This window comes from Pipistrellus hanaki (assembly GCF_964339955.1).
Source record: "Pipistrellus hanaki genome assembly, chromosome: 11".
Taxonomy (NCBI): domain Eukaryota; kingdom Metazoa; phylum Chordata; class Mammalia; order Chiroptera; family Vespertilionidae; genus Pipistrellus; species Pipistrellus hanaki.
The window spans coordinates 28,775,064-28,800,024 of record NC_140513.1 but is presented as its reverse complement, the minus strand read 5'-3'; the positions used below and the strand labels follow the sequence as shown (position 1 = coordinate 28,800,024).

At 42.3% G+C, this 24,961-nt stretch overlaps 1 protein-coding gene across 3 annotated transcripts; it reads right to left on the bottom strand.

Annotated features, from left to right (window-relative positions):
• Window positions 1–2,548: 2,548 nt before the first annotated feature.
• Window positions 2,549–24,939, bottom strand: ISCA1 (iron-sulfur cluster assembly 1). 3 transcript variants are annotated; one of them, XM_084898012.1, is made up of 6 exons: window positions 24,719–24,790; window positions 20,802–20,855; window positions 17,752–17,853; window positions 8,320–8,411; window positions 6,158–6,638; window positions 2,549–5,729 (listed from the first exon to the last, which is right to left on the bottom strand). In XM_084898012.1, exons 4-6 carry the CDS (start codon window positions 8,383–8,385, stop codon window positions 5,707–5,709), a joined length of 570 nt encoding a protein of 189 aa, XP_084754138.1. In that variant the 5' UTR covers window positions 8,386–8,411; window positions 17,752–17,853; window positions 20,802–20,855; window positions 24,719–24,790; the 3' UTR covers window positions 2,549–5,706. The 3 variants fall into 3 exon arrangements, with proteins under 3 accessions (XP_084754138.1, XP_084754139.1, XP_084754140.1); XM_084898013.1 differs by lacking the exons at window positions 2,549–5,729; window positions 6,158–6,638; window positions 8,320–8,411 and adding an exon at window positions 14,715–16,388 and having other exon boundaries at window positions 17,752–17,857; window positions 24,719–24,939; XM_084898014.1 differs by lacking the exons at window positions 2,549–5,729; window positions 6,158–6,638; window positions 8,320–8,411; window positions 20,802–20,855 and adding an exon at window positions 14,934–16,388 and having other exon boundaries at window positions 17,752–17,857; window positions 24,719–24,937.
• Between the last annotated feature and the right edge of the window lie 22 nt (window positions 24,940–24,961).

Sequence of the window (24,961 nt, the reverse complement as noted above, 5' to 3'; positions counted from 1 at the left end):
CTACTTTTAAAAGACTTGTCTATCCTTGGACATGACTAGAACATCAACCCCTTAATCTGAAAAATGGCAACTACAGAGGGAATCCTTAGCAATAAAATGAGAAAATTATAGTGAGTAAACCCTAATGACAATAACTGATCCGGACAAAGATGATTGTACTAGTGACTGATCGCTGTGTAACAGATGACCCCAAAATGAGCAGCTTACAATCACACATGTTTATTATCTCACAGTTTCTGTGGATGAGGAAGCTGGGTCTGGCCTAAAGGGGTACTCTTGGCTAAGGGTCTCCCACAAGGTCAGAGTCAAGGTCAGCAGTCATCTCAAGGATCATAGGAGGAGGATCGGCTCCCAAGTTCGTTCATGTGGTCGTTGGCAGATCTCAGCGTGTTGCTGGCTATTGGCCATGTTTACTTGACACATGGACATCTCCAAAAGGCTTCTCTGACGATGGTGGCTGGCTTTCTTAGGAGCTAGCCCGTGAGTGAGAGCAAAAGCAGGCATCCAAGAGAGAAGGCACATTTTTTTTTTTAAATCAATCTTTATTGTTCATATTATTACAAAGGTTCCTCATTTCTTCCCCCCTCCACCAGGTTCCCACCCCACCCTCCGCCCCCTCCCCATCCCCCATTGTCCTCATCCATAGGTGCACAGTTTATGTTCAGTCTCTTCCTCCCTCCCTTTCCCCGATAGTAAATCCCTTTTCAGATAGTAAATCAGTTACTTAGCATTTTCTCATATCAATAATACCTCCACATGCCCAATGATACACATCTTTATTGACTTCAGAGAGGAAGGGAGAAAGAGATAGAAACATCAATGATGAGAGACAACTATCAATCGGCTGCCTCCTGCACACCCCCTACTGGGGATCGAGCCCACAGCCCAAGCATGTGCCCCTGACCGGAATCGAACCCGGGACCCTTCAGTCCGCAGGCCAACGCTCTATCCACTGAGCCAAACCAGCTAGGGCTGCACTTTTTTTTTTTTTTTTTTTTGTAGCTTAATCTTGAAGTAACATCCTATCACCTATGATGCATTCTTTTCTTTTCATTTCTTTCTTTTTCTTTTCTTTTTTTTTTTTTTTTGATGTATTCCTTTCATGGGAGTAAGTCATAAGTCTAGCCTGTTCTCTGGGGACACAAGGGTGTATCCACACTGTGGTCAGCAAACTACGGCTCATGAGCCACATGCGGCTCTTTGGCCCCTTGAGTTTTTAGCAAAGGCCAGCTTAGGAATACCCTGATTAAGTTAATAACTATGTACCTACCTATATAGATTAGGTTTAAAAAACTGTGGCTCTCAAAAGAAATTTCAATCATTGTACTGTTAATATTTGGCTCTGTGGACTAATGAGTTTGCTGACCACTGCACTAGGAGGTGGGGGTCTCTGGGAGCCTCGCAGCGGCTGCTACCATGTTCATCCGCGGGTGAAAGCCATTAGGTGAAAGGTTGGTGGGGAACTTTATAAAAAGGCACCAGGCTGTCACCACCTGAATGCACTACTCCGTCTTACAATCACTAACCCGGGGACAACCAGATATTATGTGCCTTCTATGGTGAGGCAACCTGAAGTACACAACATCACTTACTGAATTTATTCTTTGCAAAAGGAGGTGAGCCTGAATATAATCAAGCCACTGCAAACATCCAATTTACAAGGAATATGGATGATAGAAGAATAAGTTAAATGACCCCCTGAGGTACAAATCTGGATTGTGGAAACTTCTACAGGACAATGGACCTCTTTTTTCAGTAATTCAATTGCAAGAAAGAAAAAAAAAAAGTGAGGAATTACTCTAGATTTAAAAAATCTTTGAGAGACCAAATACAGTCCTTAATCTTGCAAGTAATCTGATTGAAACATACCAACTGGAAAAAGATAGTTTTGAGACAACAAAGGGACTTCAAATATGGATAAATAGACGGTAGTAAGGAATTATAATTTTTCTTGGAATAATAATGGCATGGTGGCTATGAAAGATGATGTCGATACTTTTGAGATGCACACCAAAGTATGTAAGGATAGTATCTTAGATCCGAAACCTAAGATTTGCTTTAAAATAGTTCAGCATCCACAGCAAACTCAGCCATAGGAATAGATGAAATGAGTGTGGTAAAATCTTTTTTTTTTTTTTTTTTTTTAATATTTTGTTGATTTTTTACAGAGAGGAAGAGAGAGAGAGAGAGAGTCAGAAACATCGATGAGAGAGACATCGATCAGCTGCCTCTTGCACCATCCCCACTGGGGATGTGCCCACAACCAAGGTACATGCCCTTGACCGGAATCGAACCTGGGACCTTGCAGTCTGCAGGTTGACACTCTATCCACTGAGCCAACCCGGTCTCAACAGAGTGTGGTAAAATCTTAAGTGTTGAATGTAGTTTGAACAGTTTTATAATAAAATAGGAAGTTAAGGGTAATGGAGGGTAGAATGAGAAGTTCTACTAGATGGACTAGATGATTTTATAACTAAGTTCTGGGTAGACTTTAAAGATCCAGCTTTAAAATATTTCTAATGTTATTTAAAAGGCTATGGTCTCAGGACTAGATGATTTTATAACTAAGTTCTGGGTAGACTTTAAAGATCCAGCTTTAAAATATTTCTAATGTTATTTAAAAGGCTATGGTCTCAAGTAAAAAGATGAAAACTCCTCAATTCATTTTATTTATTTATTCCTCACCCAAGGATATTTTTCCATTAATTTTTGAGGGAGAGTAGAAGAGAAAGGGGAAGACAGAAATATCAATGTGAGATAAACACATCAATTGGTTGCCTCCTGTATGAGCCCAGACCAGGGCCAGGGCTAGGTACATGCCCTTGGCTGGAATCAAACCTGGGATCCTTTGGTCTGCAGGCCGACACTCTATCCGCTGAGTCAAACTGGCTAGAGCCCCAATTCATTTCATGAAGGTAACACAACTTATAAACCTTTTTTGGTGAAGTGTAACATGCATGATAAACCTTTACAGTTGTTGCCCTAGCCTGTTTGGCTCAATGGATAGAGCACTGGCCTGTGGACTCAAGAGTCCAAGGTTTGATTCTGGTCAAGGGCATGTACCTTGGTTGCGGGCACATCCCTGGTAGGGGGTGTGCAAGAGGCAGCTGATTGATGTTTCTCTCTCATGGATGTTTCTGGTTCTCTATCCATCTCCCTTCCTCTCTGTAAAAAAATCGATAAAATATATTTTAAAAAATCTTTACAGTTGTTAAATGTATGGCTTGAGGAATTTTTACATACTGAACATACTTGAGTAGATAGATTAAAAAAAAAAACCCAGAATGTTGTAAGAACCCAGAAACCTCCCTCAGGCCAATTGTTAGACAGTATCTTCTGCTGAAGATATCCACTATGCTGAAGCCAAATCTGATTTTTAAAATTGGTGCAAACAATGAAAACCACAGAATAACTTCTCTTATATAGAGGTGAATTTTAAAAATATTAGGAATCTAGAAATATATTCTAACATCGACACAATCACAATCACATGTTATTAAGAATTTAATTGCTCACCCCTTTTTCTTGCACTCCCTCTGGGTCCTTGCTATTGTATATACTTGCTAGTTTTTTCAGTAGAGGGTAGTAAATATTTTTTTGCTCTTGTATGTTTTAACAAATATTTACTTTACTCTTACTTTTTAAAGAGAGTTGTCTGGTTAGTGAATTCCAGATGGACAGTTATTTCCGTCAGGACGTGAGTATATAAAACCTTCACCTTCTGACTTCTGTTGTTAATGAGAGTTTCACCATCATTTTGTCATTTGTTTGTCCTCCATCTTCTCTCTTTTGTAGATTATATTTTCTTTCTTTGCCAAATGCTCTTCGGGTCTGCTACGGCATTTTCTTGCTAATTGCTCAGTAAGATTTTTCAATGCAAGTTTTCATGTGTTTCCTCATTTCTAGAAAATGATCATTTTTCCCCCCAAGTGTCATCTTTTCTCCATTCTTTATATCTCCTTCTGCAACTTCCCTTGGATATATTTCTGAACTTCTCATTCTACCCTCCATTACCCTTAACTTCTTTTATAACTTCCTCCTTTATCTTACTGTGCTGTGATCTGGAAACTTCTTTCTCAGTGCTACCTGCCAACTCATTAATCCCTTCTCTTTTCAGATAGATCCAGTATACCATTGATATAATTTATTGAGGATTGTCATTGCTTTATTTTCAATTACTACGTTTTTCACTTCTAAGATTTCCAACTTGTTCTTCTTAAAATCTTCCCACTCTTGTCTCATAAATGCTATTTCCTTCCTCATGTCTTTGAGCTGTTAACATATTTTGAAATTCTCAAATTGCCTCTATAGCCTCAGGTGTTAATTTTCCCTTTTGTTGAGTTTACCAACTATTTTTATGATAGTGGACTTTTTCATGTACTTAAAAAATTTTATAGAGCTATTCTCACGTGTGTTCTCCTTCCTATACACCCTAGAAAGTCAGGGTGGATCTTTAATCCCATATCAGTGATTTAATTTTAGACCTTATGTGCATATCATATAGAATCAGGTCTATGTTCCATGGGGCATCTGCTTCTTAAATCTTTGTGTGTAAATTCAAAAATTTTAAAAGCAAAATCTACATCCAGAATATTTTCAATAAACTACATGTTTCACTTACAAGGTTAAATTTGGTGGGAAATTAACTTGAGGAAAAATGACCAAAGACCTACGAACTAGTGCGGGGAAAACAATAGTAGGTGTCTCCTTGTTCTCTACAAACCTCTTCTCACTGTTATACTGTATTTTTGCAAATGCATCTGAAGTTTTGTGCTTCCACTTTGTGATCCCCTTGTAATATTTCCACTCCAGATCCCTCAGGTCCAAGAATTGTTTTTCTGAAAAGAATCACATGGTGTCATTTAGCCTTCAGCGAGTCAGAGGTGTTTCGTGACAGAATAAACCTTTGATTAATTTGAGTCTCCTCCCTTCTGGTAGAAAGCCTTTTCTGCATCTTTATAATCTAAGGGGAACCTATGGTGCCATCTTATGCATTGGGTGGGGTCCGGCTAGCAGGGCTGGAAAGGAACCTGCAGGGTCACCACGGGTAGAGAAAGTGTCTCATTTGGTGCTTGGAAACGAAGAACGTGCAAGTGGAGAGACCTGCAGAGCACTGAGGTCAACTGGGGGCAGGATCCTAATGAGTGGTGGAAACAAGGAGGGAGATTTAGCAGAAGTATTTACATTGCTAATGTCACTTCTTCCAAGATGCTGGTATAAGCCCTGAGTACAGTGTCTTAGCTAGAATTTGGCTCTTTCCTCTTCTCTTTCAGACCTACCAGTGTGGTCAGTCACTAGTAGTTGCAATTTCTTCAAGAAGCCAATGAACCACAGCCAAGATACACTGCCTATTCCCCTACTCAGCAGCCATTTCTCTTTCCCTTCCCTTCAATTCCTTTCAAGTAAATCGTAAACTTGAGGGGGAGCGGAGGAGGGGGAGGGAAGGAAGGCCGAAGGCAGGGGATTAAGTGTAAAACCAGAGGCCAAAGAGCCAACATGAGTTTGAAGAGTTTAAAGAGAATAATTGGTACAAGCAAGCAAGCAGGTCTATTTCTCATGGGTAATTTTACCATCTTCCCTGTTTGGTAATATTTGAGAAGGTCACCTATGGCTCTTTTCATTATAACTTACCAACATATGTTTTACATATTATTAACTTTCTCCATATGGTCTTTGGACTTTTATGGGTACTTCCTTATTAAAGTGTCAGAACTGGAGAGTTTCCTTCTCTTTGTAGAGATGTAACAATAGGAAAGAATAAAGGTTCATGAAAAAAATCTAAAAACAAAAAACAAAACAAAAAAACCCCACCCTCAATTGAAGGAAAAATCAAAATATTTAAGAAAGAGAAGTCATTATTCAGAAAATACTTGACTAACTTCATGAAACAATAAACAAATAGTTATGGTGCTTTAGAGTCCAAGCTGAACTTGGCTCATTTTAGAAAAGTAAGTTTAAATGCACCCTTTTGGGAATGAGTCTGAGATTTGAGCCTGGAGTGTTTGATAAATCTCTGTTCTCATTGCTTTTACATGTAGCAGAGCACCAGAACTCCACTATTCCCATCGATCGATATTTGATACTTTCAGCTTTAGAAATCTAGGCACATTTTCTAGTAAGATTTCCACTCTTTTTCCTTCCACCATGTTTAGTGTACCTGGTTCTATGATTGAGTATTCAGTAATTCTATCTTCAAATAAAAGCTTGTCTGTCTTCATCTTGGAAATGCTCATTTTGGGTACTTTTCCGGTACTCGCAAGCCTCTTTTGTGTGGCGCCTGAAGGTTTGGTGTCAGTGATGATAACCTCAAAGGGAAAAGTGTGTATGGGAGGAGGGATCCCATACTGAGCAAGTCTCTGCTTAGATTCCCCCAGCCTGCCTATATGAGAGGCCGAGCCAGTCAGTAAGGTGTGGTGGAGGAGGTCAGTCAGCGATGGTGGCTTCTCCTCCTTTCTTCTAACCTCCTCGTCCTTGAGAACAGGTTGGGAATCTTCTCCCGAATCCGTTCTGCCAGTGATATTCAGGATTTGAGTAAGTATTCTCCATGCTTCAGTTGGTGAAAGACCAAGAGTTTTTAGGCGATTCGATTTTTTGCTCTCTTTGTTAACATTCTCAGCCAGTGCATATAATTCTGGCAGCTATGGGGGGAAAAGAAGTGGGAAGTCATGAGACTGATGAATGGTGATTGCCTGGCAGACCCGCAAACCCTAAAAACAAAGAGCATACCAAGCAGCCATGCAAACACAGAAGCATCTATCTTTGGAAGACATGGTTGCCTAGCTAAGCCACGTCAATGGTGGCAATGCGGAACAGAGACCAGAGGGACAAGTCTCAGACTCATTCCACAAAAGAGGTAGTATTCAGACACATCACCGAAAGGCTGCATTGCAAAATGAGCCTGCTTTCCAAAATCTTTAAGATCTTTCCAACTCTACAATTCTGTGAGTTACCATGGAGAGACGCAGTTGTGGGGGTTTGCAAAGTCTGATGTGGGTGAGGCTACATTTTTTTTTTAAAGAAGAAAGGGAGTCAGATCATCTAGATATCAGAGTCTCATCCTGGTGACTGAGGGGCTTGGCATATTTAGGAACACTGCAATCAAAGGTGTAATTGTCCTTTTTAACTGGAATATTTTTTAATATATATTTTATTGATTTTTTATAGAGAGGAAGAGAGAGGGACAGAGAGTTAGAAACATCGATGAGAGAGAATCATCCATCAACTGCCTCTTGCACACCCCCCACTGGGGATGTGCCCACAACCAAGGTACATGCCCTTGACTGGAATCGAACCTAGGACCTTTCAGTCTGCAGGCCAATGCTCTATCCACTGAGCCAAACGGGTCTCGGCTTAACTGGAATATTTTACCAAAGCCAATGGCTAATTGGTGAACATTGTGCTGGGATTTGTGGAGTGTTTGGGAAGAATTGTTGGCAGAAAAGACAATAAATGTCCCCCTTCTCTATCTAAAATCCTATATTAAAGGAATAAAAGGTATCTTCTAGAGCAGGGGTCTTCAAACTACGGCCCGCAGGCCACATGCAGCCCCCAGGGGAGTCTGATCCTGCCCGCCAGGTTTTTTGGGCAGTGAGCGCAGCCAAGGTGTTACAGTAGGAATTAGTAGTTCATATAGTCCGGCCCTCCAGCTCTCTGAGGGACCGTGATCTGGCCCCCACTTTAAAAAGTTTGAGGACCCCTGTTCTAGAGCAGTGTTTCCCAAACTTTTGACATATGTGTACCCCTTCTATAATTTTTGTAACGCTGAGTACCCCTCGTACTCATGAGAACGTAGAATTAGGTGCAGCTAAGCACGGTGCAGTGCATATCCCCACCAAACTCCGGTGCAACGCGTACCCCCACCAAACTCTTCCCGTGCCCCTGGGGGTACGCGTACCACACTTTGGGAAGCACTGTTCTAGAGCATTCTGCCTGCTAATCCCATTATTCCCAAGAAGTTTCTTAGGTCATTGAATCGGAAGGCCAAAAAGGCCAAAGTGGGAGCCCAAACTTGTGTCACTTAGCCCAGTGACACAAGTTTCCCTTCGATTCTGGTCAAGAGCAACAAATAGGAAGTGGGCCGAGTTGATCAATGGCTCTTTCAAAGGCATTACCAACAGCACAAACACAAGTCAGCACTCAGGACCCACTGCCCACAGAGGCGCTGTATTTTGCTGTGCCAAGGAAGGGAAGTCACAGAAGTGACATGTCTGTGTTCTCTTCGCCCCCCATCCACGGCATGCCATCGGGTACTTAATAGTTCTTCTTATAGTTTTTGAAAGCACAGTTCCCTGTGCATATTAGAGCATTGGAAGGACATACCGAACACCTGGGAAACTCGGCCTCCACTTCATCTGTGCTTGGATCATCGTCTCTAGTGGTGAACATTGTGCTGGGATTTCACTCTCTAATTCCTAAAAAAATCAAGATGAAGAAAGATGAAATGAAAGAGCAAAAAGTCTGATAAAACACAAAGGAGAGGGTAACACCTTTAAAAAACAAAAACTAAAAACAAAACCACATATTTTTATTGATTTCAGAGAGGGAGAGAGAGACAGACACATCAATGATGAGAGAGAATCATTGATCGACTGCCTCCTGCACGCCTCCTCCTGGAGATCGAGCCTGTAATCTGGGCATGTGCCCTTGACCGGAACTGAACCTGGGACCCTTCAGTCCACAGACCAATGCTCTATCCACTGAGCCAAATCAGTTAGGGCGAGGGAAGCACTTTTTAAATCTTCTACACTTTATAAGTGGAACACTTTAAATTTTATACCATTACAATTTTTCTTTTGTTTTCTTCTTACTCCAGGCCTGCCAAATTAATCATGTTTCAATGGAATATTTTTTGTGAGACACTTCAAATCCTTATATGACACATATGTTCAGGCATTTATTACTAATTCAAAGAGTCCCATATAGATTTTTGTTTGTCTTACATATTTTTAAAAATATATATATTTTATTGATTTTTTTACAGAGTGGAAGGGAGAGAGAGAGAGTTAGAAACATCGATGAGAGAAAGTCATCGATCAGCTGCCTCTTACACACCCTCTACTGGGGATATGCCCGCAACCAAGGTACATGCCCTTGACCGGAATCGGACCCTTCAGTCCCCAAGCCGACGCTCTATCCATTGAGCCAAACCGGCCTCGGCTGTCTTACATATTTTTAATTTCCCAGATAATTTAAAGAAAAACTTACACTTCTTTACCCAGGAAAAGTATTTTTTTTTTAATTGGAAGAAAAATGCCAATAATAACAATAATTAACATTTTGAAATTATTTGCTTTGGGCCACAAATGATTGCAGGCATTTTACAGATGGAATTATGTTTAATCCCTTTTTGAAGGGTTAAAAATGGCCACAAAACCTATATAATTGGTCTCCTCAATAAGTGGCACCTAAGTCCTCTCCCACATTAGACTCTAGGCTGGTATTAGCTTGCCTTTACCTCTGTACTTGCTATTTTTTTTTATATTCTCCTAATCTAATCTTCAGTATAACAACACTGAGCTTCTACCCTGACTGATGAACCAAAATTGAAATCTTAAAGGTAACAGTGAGTTCTCAATAATCAATTCTGATGCAGTTTTTATCCACCTTATCTCTTAACCTTTCATTTTGAAGTTGATTTTTAAAAAGTATCTTCTCTAGTCTTCTTTAGGCTTCTTATCAGAATCAATGATTCTGATAAGAAGCCTAACTGACTTCATCTTTGAACTGCTACGAAGATCACCTACTGGTTTTCTTGCCTGCATGTTGTTGCTGTTATTATTATTATTAGTAGTAGTAGTAGTAATAGTAGTAGCAGTAGTAGTAGAGTAACAGCAGCAGTAGTAGTAATCTATCTAAATCACCTCTTTACCCATTAGTTCATTCTTCAAACTTGGCTCTTTATTCCTTTTAGGATAAGATGTAAATTTCTTTTTTAAATATTTTTTTAAATTGATTTTGTACAGAGAGGAAGGGAGAGAGATAGAGAGTTAGAAACATCGATGAGAGAGAGAGTCATCGATCAGCTGCCTCTTGCACCCCCCCTACTGGGGATATGCCCGCAACCAAGATACATGCCCTTGACCGGAATCAAAGCCTGGACCCTTCAGTCCCCAAGCCGACGCTCTATCCATTGAGCCAAACCGGTCTCGGCAAGATGTAAATTTCTTGACCAGACTTACAGAGCATATCCACAATTTGCTTCTCAACATTTCAAACATTGACAAATCATATTTCTATGTCACACAAAGCCATACATGTTCTCTCTGTTTCAGCCAGTGGGGGAATTCATTTTTTTCCTGAAACAATAATAATTGCTCATATGCATTCTTCATCGCATCTCTGTTCACTCTGACTCCCCACTTAATCAAGCAGAATGTTTATTTAATATCCCTTTATGTCAGTCTAAGTAAGAACGTAATAGAACTGAAGAGAAAATGGAAATAAGCATAATGATGATTAGCTATTGTGGCAAACAAAAGCAAAATTGGAACAGGAAATAGAAATAAGGTGGCTAGGACAATTCAGTGGGAAAAAGAATTTTTTTTTGTTTGTTTTTAATAAATGTTGTTGGGGCAATTGGATATCCACGTGAAAAACTAAAAAAAAACTCCTAGAAGAAAACATAGGAATAAACCTTCGTAATCTGGCTTAGGCAAGGATTTCTTGGACATACAAGAAATCAGAAGCAAAAAGAATAAAGAAATACATAAATTGGGATTCATTAAATTAAACTTCTGTGCTTTAAAGGACACTATGGAGAAGGAGAAAATGACAATGCACAGAATGGAAGAAAACATTTACAAGCCATACTATCTGATAAAGGATTCATATTCAAATATACAAAGATCACAACTCAACAGTAAAAATACAAATAAACTTAAAAATGGGCAAAGGATTTGAATAGAGATTTCTCCAAACAAGATACATAAATGGCCACCAAAACATGAAAACGTGCTCAACGTCATTAGCTATCATGAAGATGCAAGTTTAAGCAACAGTTGACTATCATTTCACTCTCCCTAGGATGGCTTTAATACAGATAATAATGATTGTTGGCAAGGATTTCGAGAAATTGGCATCTTCATACATTACTAGTGGGAATAAAATATGGTACAGTGACTTTGAAAAAACAGTTTGGCAATTCTTCAAAATGTCAAACATAGAGCTGCCATATAACCAGAAGACTTATTCAGAGGTATAGATCTAAGAGAAATCACACGTCTACACAAAAACTTGTACATGACTGTTAGTAGCAGCATTATTCTTAACAGCCAGAAAGTGAAAACAACCCTAGTGCCCTTCACCTGATGAATGGATAAACACAATGTGGTGCATCCATATAGTAGCATACTGTTCAGTGATAAGAAATGAAATATGTTGCAGTATGATAAATCTTGGAAATTTATGCTAAGTAAAAACAAACAAACAAACAAACAAATAAATAAAAGAAGCCACCCACAAAAGGCCAGATATTGTATGGTTGCATTTATTATATATGAAATATATAGGATTAGCAAGTCTATAGAAACATAAGGTAGATTAGTAGTTGCCTGAATCTGGGTGCATAAAGGAATGGCGAATGACTGCTAATTGTATGGGGTTTCTTTTGGGAGTGATGCAAATGTCCTAAAATTGATTGTGGTGAGGGTGAGTGGGTTGCTCTGTATACTTTGAGTGGGTGAGTTTTTTGGTATATAAACTATTTCTCAATAAAAATCTTTAGAATGACTTAAGAGAGAAAATGGTAGGTATAAAAGTTGGGCTAAGGAGCTATTACATATTTAATTGGATATCCCAAAGAGAGGAAAAACAAAATCCCGGAAAAGAAAAAATTTAAAATTAAAATTCAAGAAGGTTTTCCTGGAATTAAAGATTTTAATCTCTAGATTGAAAGATCACATTCTTGTGGTTTCAGATATCCCTGGTCAACAGTGGTCCAAATATAGTAAGCAGAAAATTCCAGAAATAAACAACTCATGCGTTAAACTGCGTGGTGTCCTGAGTAGTGTGAAGAAATCCTGCGCCATTCTGCTTGTCCCCAGGCGCTGGTTCTGGGGAGGGGGAGAGGAAGCTCTACTATTTTCCCATCTCCTCCACACGTGGCTCTCATCTTTTCCAAGGCGCTCAAGGCTGGATGTAGGGAGAAGGAGGAGGAGGGACGCCAGGCATGGGGGGAGCAGAGCCAAGCCAGGGCCATGCATCTGTGGGAATGTGGCGCAGAAGGAAGAAGCACAGACATGCAGGGAGAAGGCAGGGCTGTTTGTGGAGAAGGCCCCGAAGGAAGAGGGAGATTGTACAGGCACAGTCCCCTCAGGCTGGGGCCGGCTTTCTGGGACCTCCTGGAAGGAAGGACAGTCTCCCAGCCACCACCTCCTCTCTTGGCTCTGGCCTTTCCTGCCTCTCTCTCCACTACCCACTTCACACACACACCCCTAACCCTAACCCTAACCCTAACTCCCCCCCCCCCCGGCCCCCCTCCCCCGACATACCCCCTCCACCCCCCACCCCGTGCTCCTTGCCAAGCCCATACTGGCTTCCTCTTCACTTTTTGTGCTTTTCATGTCATTATGCCCCTTATTCATCACTGCACTTACCATCTGCTTAGTAATCACCCGTGTATGTGGCCATCTCTGCATGAGTCCGCGTGCCTGGGGCAGGGGCTGGGTTCCATTCGCCCAGTGGCCTCATGGTCTAGGAGGGTGCCTGACATCTCCCCAATGCTCAGCCAAGTTTTGAGTAAATGAGTGCCTGTCCATTGTGACATAGGAACATCCTCAAAGCCACATAAACAGCTGTGTAACATTAAGGGCCAGGGCATTGTCTTCCTGCATGAGGGAAAATGGGTAGAGAGTGGAGGATGGAAAGGAACTTTTTATTTTTTTATATATATATTTTTATTGATTTTTTTTTACAGAGAGGAAGGGAGAGAGATGGAGTGTTAGAAACATGGATGAGAGAGAAACATCAATCAGCTGCCTCCTGCATACCTCCTACTGGGGATGTGCCCGCAACCGAGGTACATGGCTCTTGACCAGAATCGAACCTGGGACCCTTCAGTCCGCAAGCCGATGCTCTATCCATTGAGCCAAACTGCTTAGGGTGGAAAGGTAATTTTTAAAAAAGTTAAAAAAGCTCTGTAGGGTGTTAGATGGCAGGGAAGGGCCAGGCGGCTTAACATCACAGGCTTTGCATTTCCTGATCTCTGAGGCACCACAACTAGACAAGAAGCTGTTTTTTTGTTTTGTTTTGTTTTTAAAGGTATTTCCTGCTAAGTGAAACCTAGGAATGTGAGGAACATCGGATCTTGTAGGGAATTTTCCAACCCCGCTCCACCCTTTCCTTGTTGAGAAAAAACACCATTGTGTGGGTCCTGAGACACAGCAGGGGCACGCTGTGTGGCAGGGTGGCCCAGCACCCCTACCGTCTCACAGGGTGTTTAGCCACAGTGGCCTGAGCCGTCCAGTTAGCAGGATGTGGAGGAGTGGGCTTTTGTTGTGGCAATCCATCGGTTCTGGCTCTGCTTCTGCATCAAGAACCCTCCACAAAGCTGATGGTCTACCCGTCACTCAGGACGCCTGGGGTCTGGAGTGGAGCTTGGATGAATAGGACACAGAACACGTTATGGCTGCTAACAGCTGTTGGAATCATTTTGCCAAAATACTTAGGATGTGCCTGGTGTTAGGTGAGTAGCAAAGAGAATGACAGAGCTCCTGTCAAGATCCTTTCAATATTGTGCAAGAGACAAACAAAAATAAAAAATACCAGAACAAGTTTTGCTGGTGTGGGCAGCCAAGAGGCGCAAAATCATGGTCTTGCCGGTGGGTCTGTTCATGGAGTCCCACTGATTTCACCTCAGCCTTCCTCACGGGTCCTGCTTGGTTTTGCAGTAGCTTCCTGCGCTCTGCCTCATCGCACAGCCTTCTCCGAGCTCCGCGGGGCAGTCCGGCTGATACTTCCGAATGCACTTGTTTTGACATGCAATGTGGCCTCGCTGCTAGGAACCTGGGGCTGGAGCCAGACGCCATGGGCTGTCATCGACTTGGCCACGTCCTGTGTTACCTTAGCCAACTACTTTATGTGCTTCAGGCTCTCTCTACGCAGAAGACAGAAGTCAGGCCTACTTCACGGTGTTGTGAAGATTAGAACAATCCTGGGCACGTAGCAAGTCTGTAATAAATGTTAGCTATGAGCAACACTTAGCATATTTTCTTTACTGGTGTCTGCCTCATCTGTCAACTCGAAGATCTTAGAGGCCAGAGATAGACTGGTCATCTGTGAAATCTCAGGGCGAGTGGAGAGCAGGTGCTCGTGAATATGCCTGAAGCGAACTGTTAAGTGTGTTTTTGGAGGTGAACACAAAACTCGGAAGACAGCCCTGAGAAAGCATTCCCGGTAGGGAAGGTGACAGAAGAGAATGCCTGAAAGGAATCTGTGTGGGAGGCTGGAGAAGCAGCTTTGATGACGTGGCTGATCCTTAAAGTGAGACCGGGAGAAAGATAGTGTGAAGAAAGGGAATGCGGAGGACTGTGGAGCCAAGAGCAACTGGAAATGGTTGTGTCAATGGTTGTGTCATGGAGAACCCAGCAACTGAAACGCAACAGCATCAGGTGGAGAACGTTCTGGCAGCAGGAAAAGTATGGCAACTATTCATAAGTAGCTATCACAGTTATTATTCCCCAACCAGTCTTCCTTAAAAAGAAAAGGCAATTTCATGATCACAGAGAGGCCACATTTTTTTTATTGACAACTCAAATCACTACATACACTCAGTATTGCACAAATTATAAATGGGTTGACAATTATATTAATACAAACTCATGAGCATAAAGCAACTGCTCTAGGTTTTGGTGCAATTTGTGACAGGTACTTTAGTAAATATGACACATTTCAAGGAACTTAGCAACTTCAATTCATAAGACTTGGCTTTTTAAAAAAAGTATATGGCATCTCATAAAACAATATGTCAAGCTCAGGAAAATTGAGAATTAAATTACAAAAGGAACACTGTTAAAGAGAAAAATTGGTGACAAAAATGTTGGGATAAAATATTAAGATTTAAAAATGTTAGCACTTGGACTTAGGACCCAGGAAGTCTATGCATCCTGGGAACTTTAGGATAATCCTGTGCTTTGCTACACTCACTACATCCCAAAAGGGTGCTCTGGGTTACCACGTCTTCCCTGCAGGTATAAACCACTGCTTCCTACTTAGAAAGAAGCAACATGGTCATTCACATAGAGGGGTTTACAAATAAGATCCTTTTCACTCAAAATAAAAATATGATCTCCATCAAATTACACAGAAACCTTATCAAAACGTCATTCAGCGAGGAAGCCTGATTGACCTTTTACCTTTGATGCCTGCCTCGGCGCTCCGGGCCTGGCCTGTCACCTGCACAGAAGGGGAGATTGAGTGGTCCCCGCTGTGTGTGTGCAGGTGGGCACAAGCCCTCCTCCTTCCCTGGGGTTTTGCTTCCTAAGGAATAGAACTGAGGGGGTGGGCTAGATGGCTTGTAGGAGACCTTTCAAATGAAAGGATCTAAGTCAGCTTGAGATGCCACCTTCAGCAGATGTTGAGAGTGGAAAAGAAAATGGATGAAAAATGGTGGGCGAAGTATTTCTTACCTTTTGATGCCATCACTCAAAACCATTCTGCACTGTATTTCAAGGAAATCTTTGACACTTGCATCCGAAGGCTGATGCTGCTAAAGGGTAAGGAAATGAGGCATCTGACAATGACATTTTGGATAAAAATGTAGAAAGGCTCAGCCAAGCTTGGGTAGAAAAACCAAGCACCACCATGTCAACCTAGCAGTCAGGACTTTCTGCCTCTGAATTTTAAGAACCATCAACCTGGCCTAGAGATGCACATTCAATACATTCAACGGAGACACAGAGTGCACACCTATTAAGAATGTGTTTCCCGCAATCCACCCAGGCCGGCACCTTCTGTAAAACTGGTTCTGACAGAAAGGATGCAAGAGAATTAAGTACAGGGCAGGATTTATTTTTCTTTACAGATCAGAAAAATGACCCAAAGAGAGTGATGGCTTCTCATATTCTGTCCCCTAAAAAAGAAGACAAATACCACTTCTGAAATCTAACACACTGGCTTCATTTTCAAAATGCGTCAGTTTATTTTCCTCGTAAGGCAGCCATGCATTGTCAACCTTAAGCACGTGACAGTCACGAGTTCTTCCACAGCTTTCCTGGAGCGGACAGCCAGAGCAGTCCTGAGGAGTCAAATATTGAAGCTTTCTCCACAGCCACATGTTCCTTTGATGTTGGGGTTATTGAACACAAACTCACTGGATAATTTGTCCTCAACATAGTCCATTTCTGTTCCTAAAAGTGTTAGCTGTGCTTTCTTTTCGATGAACACTCTGACTCCTTGGGAGAAGAAAACACACGTCATATCAGGCCTGCACACCAACAGACCCTGCCGAGCCACGGCTCAAGTAAGCTTTAAATAGTACACTGACAGAACCCAAACAGGCGCTCCTGAACCTCCCACTGTTTCCTTTAAGGGAGTCAGGGCTGTTTCCTGTCCCCTTTCTACACAATAACCCATGTGAAAAACAATTGTATTAGGTCAGAAAGTTGTACCCAAGCAAATTCCATGACAAGTCTATGTAAAACCAGAATTTGCCTTTCACTATATTTAACACATTTTTCAAATTTGCAACATAAAGAAAATATGTACATTCAGTGAATTTTGTAAAGATGGAGATGATACATTTATGAAAACCCTGCAATGCCATCTGCACACACGACACACTGCCACACCTAGAGACACACCAAAGACTGGTAGAGTGGGCTGGTTTAAGACGCAGCAATTCTGTTCTTCTGTGCATGGGCTAGAAAACTGGTAAATACATAACCCATAGTAATTATGTAGGCAGAAGACAGCATCTTCATAAATACCATCAGTTTAAGAAAGCTTTCTTCCTTATAAGAAATTGAGTCATAATTTAAATACAACCATACATATTTATTAGATCTCCTCTTCATTAAGATGAAAATTTAGGGTTTAAGTTTATGTGCTGATTTAAAAATAAAATATCAACAAATGGCTTTCTTGGTTAGTAAATTCAATTTAATAAAACGAACTCACACTAGGAATCCAGGAAAGCTAGCCAACAGCACACTTCTAATGCATGAAGCCACCACTGCAAAACCCATGTGCATTGAAGTTCCCCCAAAGCTGTAGCACTGTTTGTTTCAAACAGGCTTAAGGGCAGGCAGTGGGGGCAAATATAATTAAAGACCTGGAAATTTTAATGTGGCAATTAAAATTGAAAGTACAGAGTCCTCAAAAGCATGACATGACATTGCTTATTTGACATATATGTAAAACTGCGACTTCACACAAAAGCAGTTGGTTCATTTTGAAGTTTTATAATCTTAAAAACTTTTTGCAAAGAATAAGCTTTCATAATTGAAATAAACATATTTATCCAATAATCTACCATAGCACAGCCTCTGTCGTAAATCTGATTGGATTCAAATGTTCATTAGGCCACTTACTAGCTCTGTGACACTATACAAATTATTTAATCTCTCCGTGCCTCAGTTTTTCTTACCGGCAAAATGGGGACAATGTGGTATCATTCTCATTTGGAAGTCTCTCAAACCATGTCCACCTCATAGTGAACATTATATATGCCATCCCTACTGTTATTATTACTCTTCATGCTATATAAGGAGAAACATTTTAGGCAAAACAAAGTGCCCAAAAAAATTTAATACTCACCATCTTGAACAACTTCTTCATCAGAATCTCCTTTAGTTTTTGTATATTCTAGAGTATAAGAAAGGCCATTACACCCCCTGGTTCGGACACCAACTTTCACGCCTACCTGAAAAACAATTGTAAATAAAACGCAATTTTAACATAGTATAGATTAGACAATCATATTTTAAAAGTCCCGGATATATATTATTCACTTCTTAAGCTAAAAGATATATATTAGATTCCTGACTATAAAATAGCCCTTTAGCAAGTATAAGTGGGATGGGAAGCAAGTGTTTTAAATTTTTACTTATGTACAAACACCATCATGACACTAAGGGGTGGCCCAAAAAGAATCAAAACTAATTATATTCAAAGAAAACAATACAGAGGGGGTAAAATCCAAACTATAGTCTCTGAGAATAACATTGTAAAGGAAAGTATTTTAATTTAATAATAATAATAATCATTTTATTTTTTTATTATTATTTTAAAAAATATATTTTATTGATTTTTTACAGAGAGGAAGAGAGAGGGATAGAGTTAGAAATATCGATGAGAGAGAATCATAGATCAGCTGCCTCTTGCACACCCCCTACTGGGGATGTGCCCGCAACCAATGTACATGCCCTTGACCGGAATTAAACCTGGGAACTTTCAGTCCGCAGGCTGATGCTCTATCCAATAAGCCAAACCAGTTTTGGCTAATCACTTTTTTTTTTTTTTTTTTTTTAAAGGAAAAGAAAAGTATCTGATGGCAGAGATGACAACTTAAAAAACTGAACTTGTTCAAAAACACTACTGCTCCACCTCATCATATGAGGTGTTCCCTATGGTTGCGTTCGCCAAGGTCCACAATCATGCTGCCTCTAACAGGGCCTTCATTCTATGGCAGAGCTGTGTCAACACTCTCAAATACCAGGAAGCAAAAGACTGATGCCAACAGAAATGTAAGAAATTTAAAAAGTGACCAAACAGCACTTTTAAAATACCAATGTCTACCTTAATGCAATTTTCTAACCATGTCTACAGAATTTCTATTCTTGGATCCTAACTGCTTTTTCATTTATGTATATAACAAGAGTATCATCATACGAAGTATTTCACTAAGCAGATGTTGATTCTTGGAAAAGCAGCAACCTTTGCTTGCTTTCGGAAAGCGATCATGAAGTAGGAAGACACTGGTGAAGAGTGTGGGTTAGAATGTCAAGCTGTCTGGGAGTGTTGATGAGCGGAAACATTCAGACTAGTCTCTTCTGTCTTCAAATAACAGCAAGGAGACAGAACCACGGGTTTATTCACCTTCTGAGTGCCAGCTTAGAGAGTCTTAGAGGTAGTTTAATATCCTCAGTATGATTAATACACAATAAATTGTCTAGCTGAAGTTCTGCAGCTCAGGGCATAGTATTTAACTTAGCAAGCAGGAAGTCCAACCCATTCTGAAAGTACAGCTTTAGGTAACTGGAATCTGGAAAAGGGACTGACTTTGCCACAGTGATATCTGATGAAGTGTTTGCTCAATTCTTTTCATGTCACCATGAACAAATCTACAAAGTTAATTTTTGTTTCATTTGGTCAATTTCTACTCTAGTCATTAGTGTATCCAAAGGGAGGCAGAACACTGACATACGTTAGCAGGAAGGAGCTATTGTAGAACTCCCATTGCATGGGACACTGTACAATGGAATCTAGAAACCACTCTATAGTCTAAGCAGTAAATGTTCACAGTCTTGGGAGTAATTTACAGTATTCTGTAGGCAATTAGTGATGCCATAAGATTAAGATTATGTACCCTTAGTCATCAATTCCACACCTAGGAATAAAGCCTGTGTACATGCACTAGGCTACGCTTACAGGCCTAGATCAATGAGCTTGGTATACTACAGACACTACGTATTTGTTGAATGATGTTTGTGGCAGCACTGAATGAAAACAACACAAAAAACCTTTAATATGGGGGATCTGGTTAAATAAACCAAACTTGTTCCAAGGATTGTACTATTAAATGCAGCCGGAATGACAATGAGGTGGATCTTTATGTGACCAGAGGCTGGGTGCATGAATTCATGCATGGGTGGGGTCCCTCGGCCTGGCTGGCAATCGGGGCGGATGGGGGGAGAGGGAGGGAGAGACTGGCCGGGGTGAGAACTGCGGGAGGTTGGTCCCAGCAGCAAGTTAACCAACAGGCCATTCTGCGAGAAATTGGGCTCCCTCCTCCCTTCTGTCTGGGTCTGAGGTGCGGGTGAACCAGATTTGGGGCTGTCTGGGCCCCAACAGCAAGGTCTGGGTCAGTGCCATTCATAGCTACCAGCCAGTTGTTTCTGGTCTCTTAGGCTTTAATATACGCTAGAGGCCCGATGCACAAAATTTGTGCAAGGGGCTTTTCCCTTGCAGCCGCGGCAGCTTGCTGCAGCAGTCTGCCTTGGTCCTCACAGCCGCGGCGACATCTGGAAAGTTGTTCAGCTGTCTGATCAGATTAGCATATTATGCTTTTATTATTATAGATAGATAGGAAAAGATCTTCAGGCTATTTCTTTAGGGGCAAAAAGCAAAGTGTAACTACAGCATATGTGGTATGCTCTCACCTAAGTAGGGGAAGAAATACACACACAAGCTTAACAAGCAGAGATGAGGCCAGTGGTTCCCTTCAGGGAAATATTTTTGGTTGTCACAATTGAGGGGTGAAGTGGAGTCACTGGCAAGGCTATAGCTGACAAATAAACCCAAAAAAGAATGGGACACAGCCCAAAACCACAGTGCTGTAGCTGGGAAACCCGGGCCTAGGTAAATAAAACGTACAGATTATCTCCAAAGGACACTAAGAAGTTGCCTCTTAAAGGGAGAATGATGATGAAGTGTCTGGGGTAAGAGAGTGACTTCCTTTTCATTGAGAATCCTGTTGTATTACGTGGATTTAGGGAACGTTTGAGATCTTGGTCCCTGGCAGATGTTGTCAGTTTGGCTCAAATAAACTAACCCCTAATTAATAGAAGCACCTGTTTATCACAAGACGAATTCACTGTGAAAATACATCTTCATTTTTTACTAAGTATTTGACTGGTTTTACTTACATGTTCAGGCTTATCTTTAAGAAGTTGTTTTATCTTGTTTACTGCTGAAGGTGTCTGAAAAAGAAAATGTTAAGTTTTTAGCTACAAAATTTGCATTTTTCAAAGTCTTATGTATTTTCTAGTCTTGTTCCATTCTCATCAGAGTACCTTGTGGATTTTATACACAAACATATGAACTGTACTTAATTAAAGTAATTATTTTTATTTTTATTTATTTTTAATCCTCACTAAGGAAATGCTTTCATTGATTTTTCAAGAGAGAGAGAAAGAGAGAGAAGACAAGACAAGACAAGACAAGACAAGAGAAGACAAGAGAAGAGAAGAGAAGAGAAGAGAAGGGAAGGAAAGAGAAGGGAAGGGAAAGGAAGAGAAGAGAAGAGAGAGAAAACATGGATTGGTTGCTTCAAATATGCACCTGGACCAAAGATTGAATTCACAACCTAGGTAAGTGCCCTGACTGGGAATAGAACTTGCAACCTTTGGTGTATGGGACAATGCTCCAACCAACTGAGCCATCCAGGGCTTAATCATTCTCTTTATTTTTAAAACGTCTTCTAGCAACAGCCTTTTCATCTTGCTTCCCCCAGCAAAGGTCCACTCCGTCATACTCTCTATGATATTATCTACGTACACAACAAATGCATTCTTTCTGGGCAGCATCTATTTTGTGCTCCTACTGTATGCCCAGCAATAAGCACATTGAATGAATCAAGTTAACTCCTGGGAAAGCCAACTTTCAGGCATTTTTCCTGCTGATTATTAACTCCATTGCTCTTTTTGCTTACCCCAAATCTGTTTCAATCCAATAAAATGCATACCTAGATGAAGAAAGAGTGCTACCATCAACAAATAACCCAGAGTGTGTCTCTCATCCCAGCCCCACCGAATGTCAGATACTAAAGTTGGCTTGCCCGGCCAGTGTGGCTCAGTGCTTGAGGATCAACCCAGGAGGTTAAGGTTCAATTCCCGGTCAGGGCACAGGCCCAAGTTGTGGGCTGGATCCCCAGTAGGAGGGCATCCTGCTCTCCTTCTCCCTTCCTCTCTCTGAAATAGATATATTAAAAACAATGTTAAAGTTGGCTTACATCAGTATTTCAGGGTATCTAAGCTAACGAATAATAGACACGAGAACAGGGAGGAGTTTTTTTTTTTGTTTTTTTTTTTTGAGAATTGCTTTTAACCTAGAAAAAGCGGTCCTCAAAATAAGAAAAACATCACAACGTCCTGCAGGTGTATCACTGACTGCACTTTCCTGAGGAGGAGGCTGTTAGGGAAAAAGTCTGTGCCAGGGCTTTCCTGGTCTACCTCCTAGCTGTGTCCCAGCCCTCTACTTGGCTTAAATGGGCATAACAGTCCCTCTTCCTCAGGATTCATGAAGAGCATTTAGAGCAGTGGCAAGTATAAGCCAGCTGTTGTTACGACGATGAAATCATGTCCTTCCTACTTTATTAGCTCCAGAAGCTGACAATGCTGTGCTGGTCCTCCAGTTTTTTGCACTGACATTCTCATGGTTTGTGAAACCCCAAAGACATAATGACCGGTGATGGGGCAGTAGCTCTGGCCAGAACTCAAGCCTGTGCTTGCGGAGCAGACCCAATGGGTGGCCCCAGAGGATGCTCTCCTGCTTCGCCCCGTGGGGACCCAGGCACATGCGGACGGTGAAGCACAGTCTGCACCCAAATTAGAAAGGTCATGAACCAATCCAGAAGGTCGAAACTAGCATTTTTAAAACACAGAAAACAAACATAAAATCGAAAACATGCATTGCAGTTGATAAAAATAAATGTGCAGTGAAACTCTGATTTCAGTTATTAAAATATTATATATATATATATGCGTATCCCTGTAAAAACAAAACATATTACTACCAGTGTCCGTAATTGACTACCAATGTCACTGGGGAAAAAAATTAAATCACTACCAGTGTCCATAAAGGCCCTTTCTCACGATTTTATCCTAACAGGAGGAAAGCAGCTCAACAAGACAGTACCCAGGGGGAGAAAGAAGGAAATGCTGACGAGAAGAATTATGGCTTTTATTGACTTTGGAAACCACAGCATTCCAACCTCACAGAAATATTAATGAAAAAAATTTAAAGTGTTCACATTTACCCTTCTAAATGACTGAAAATAAAAACTTAGCTTGCATAATCTTTATGGTCATACTTCCCACGAGGCCTGAAGAACTTACTCGAATTACTGTCAAAAGGCCAAAGACAGCTGACAAGTTACACAAAAAAGACACAGCCATGGGAAAATATTCTTTGCAAGTACAACCCAAGGTATAAGCTTGGGTAAAGCTGGTGGGTCAGAGGTGTAGAGGGCACGCCACTGCATGAAGTAAACAAAACTCAAGGGAGGGGTCTGTTCACTAAGCTGTCAACAGGCCCCAGGGTTTTTATCTCCAAGTGACTTTCTAAGTGACCTAATTAAGTTTTACAAAATAACATATTTTCTTTTTTTCTCAACTCTTAGTAAAAAGAGAAACCCTCAATTTTTCTGTGTCAGGCAAATCCCAAATAAACTCCATCGGGAGAAGTGCTACTAATGACGGATACCCCAGTTTAATACCCATTTAGGGGGAAAGGTTCTTGTAACTTTCCAAGTGGCGGATCTGATTTTCTGAACAAGTCAGAATGACTAAACAGGGGACATTTGGGACTAAAAGAAAACTTCCTGGCAGAAGCTTAACGGGCCCACTTTGCTCTAAATCTTCTTGCAGCCGTTAGCAACTTTGCACTTAAGTAAAAATCAACCAGGGAAATGGCACAAAAACTTCAACAACAGGCGGCAAGCTAGCAGCCTTCCCACTTCCCTGCATTTCTCAAGAACCCCATGCCTTTCCAAGAAACTTATGTGTAACTAATGACTAGGTCAACGATTCCACCTCAATACAGTAACCCATTTTCCTAGTATCTGGGTGACAAATACTTGAACAAAGTCTTCTCCTTAGTCAAAGAGAGGGAGGTGTGTGTGAGAAGGACACCGATCATTAGCTTTCCAATGGGATTCATCTCCCCAAATTGCAAATGCACACGACAGGGTTTTCTTTTTTGGGATGAAACGTTTTTGGAACTACGTAGACATGATGGCTGGACAATACTGTGAATGTACTGTCACTGAATTGAACACTTTAAAATGGTTCATGCTCCGTGAGTTTTCCTCCGGTTGAAACCAGCCGGCGTCGGGGGTCGGCCTGAGGGTGCACGCCAGCGCCCTCTGCGCATGTCAGACCTTTCACCCAGAAAAGGCTGTAAACAAACTCGGGGTAGGAAATCTCGCCCCTCCTTTGTTCTCCGTAAGCGGCCTCGCACGGCCTGAGCTCGGAGGGTGCGCTCCAAAAAGCCTCCGCTCGCCCAGCACCAGGAAGTGACCCCTGGTGCCCTGCAGCCTCCGTCCGGGCCAAGAGGGGGTGGGCTCTGGGGAGCGCACTCTGCCCATCACCCCGCTGACACCGAGGTCCGCCGCCGGCTTCCGTCCCCCCACACCTCACGGGTAGATTCTGGTTTGTTCGCCCAGCTCTGCCCCGCGCCTGTCCCGTTCGACCTCCAAACCCACGGCCTCAGGCACAGCCCCCCAAGGCGCCCCCGGGGGATCCCGGGCGGCGGGCAGGCCGCGCCGACGGCGCCCCCGGGGTCACGCACACACGCACAGCGCCCCTCCCCCCCCGCGGCGCGCGGCCCGAGGCCCGATGGGAAACGTAGTCCAGCGGGGGGGGCGCAGGCTCGGGAGGGGCAGCCCCTCCCGGACCTGTTTTCCCAGCAAGGACGGGGGCCTCGGGTGGAGGACTCGGAGCTGTGGAGCGGGCTGGGGCCCCGCCGTCCGGCCGGCCGGAAGCGCACGCCGCCGCCCCGACCTCCCCTTGCGGAGCGGAGGTGAACCAATGTCACGGGCCAGGCCGTGCGCCCGGAAACTCACCAGGGTGAGGGCGGCCCGGGTGGCCTGCAGCTTCCTCTTGCTCACAGCCCGGACGGTGGCCCGGACTAACGAAGCCGACATCCTGGCCGTCCCGGGGCCCCTGATGGTTTGGGCCGCAGCAGCTCAGATGCCTCAGCCTCTCTCCATGGACACAGCGGCGCATTGACGCCACAAGCTCGCCGCGGCCGCCTCAGGCCGCGCCCCGCCCCGCCCCGCCCCGCTCCCATTGGACCGGCCGTCTGA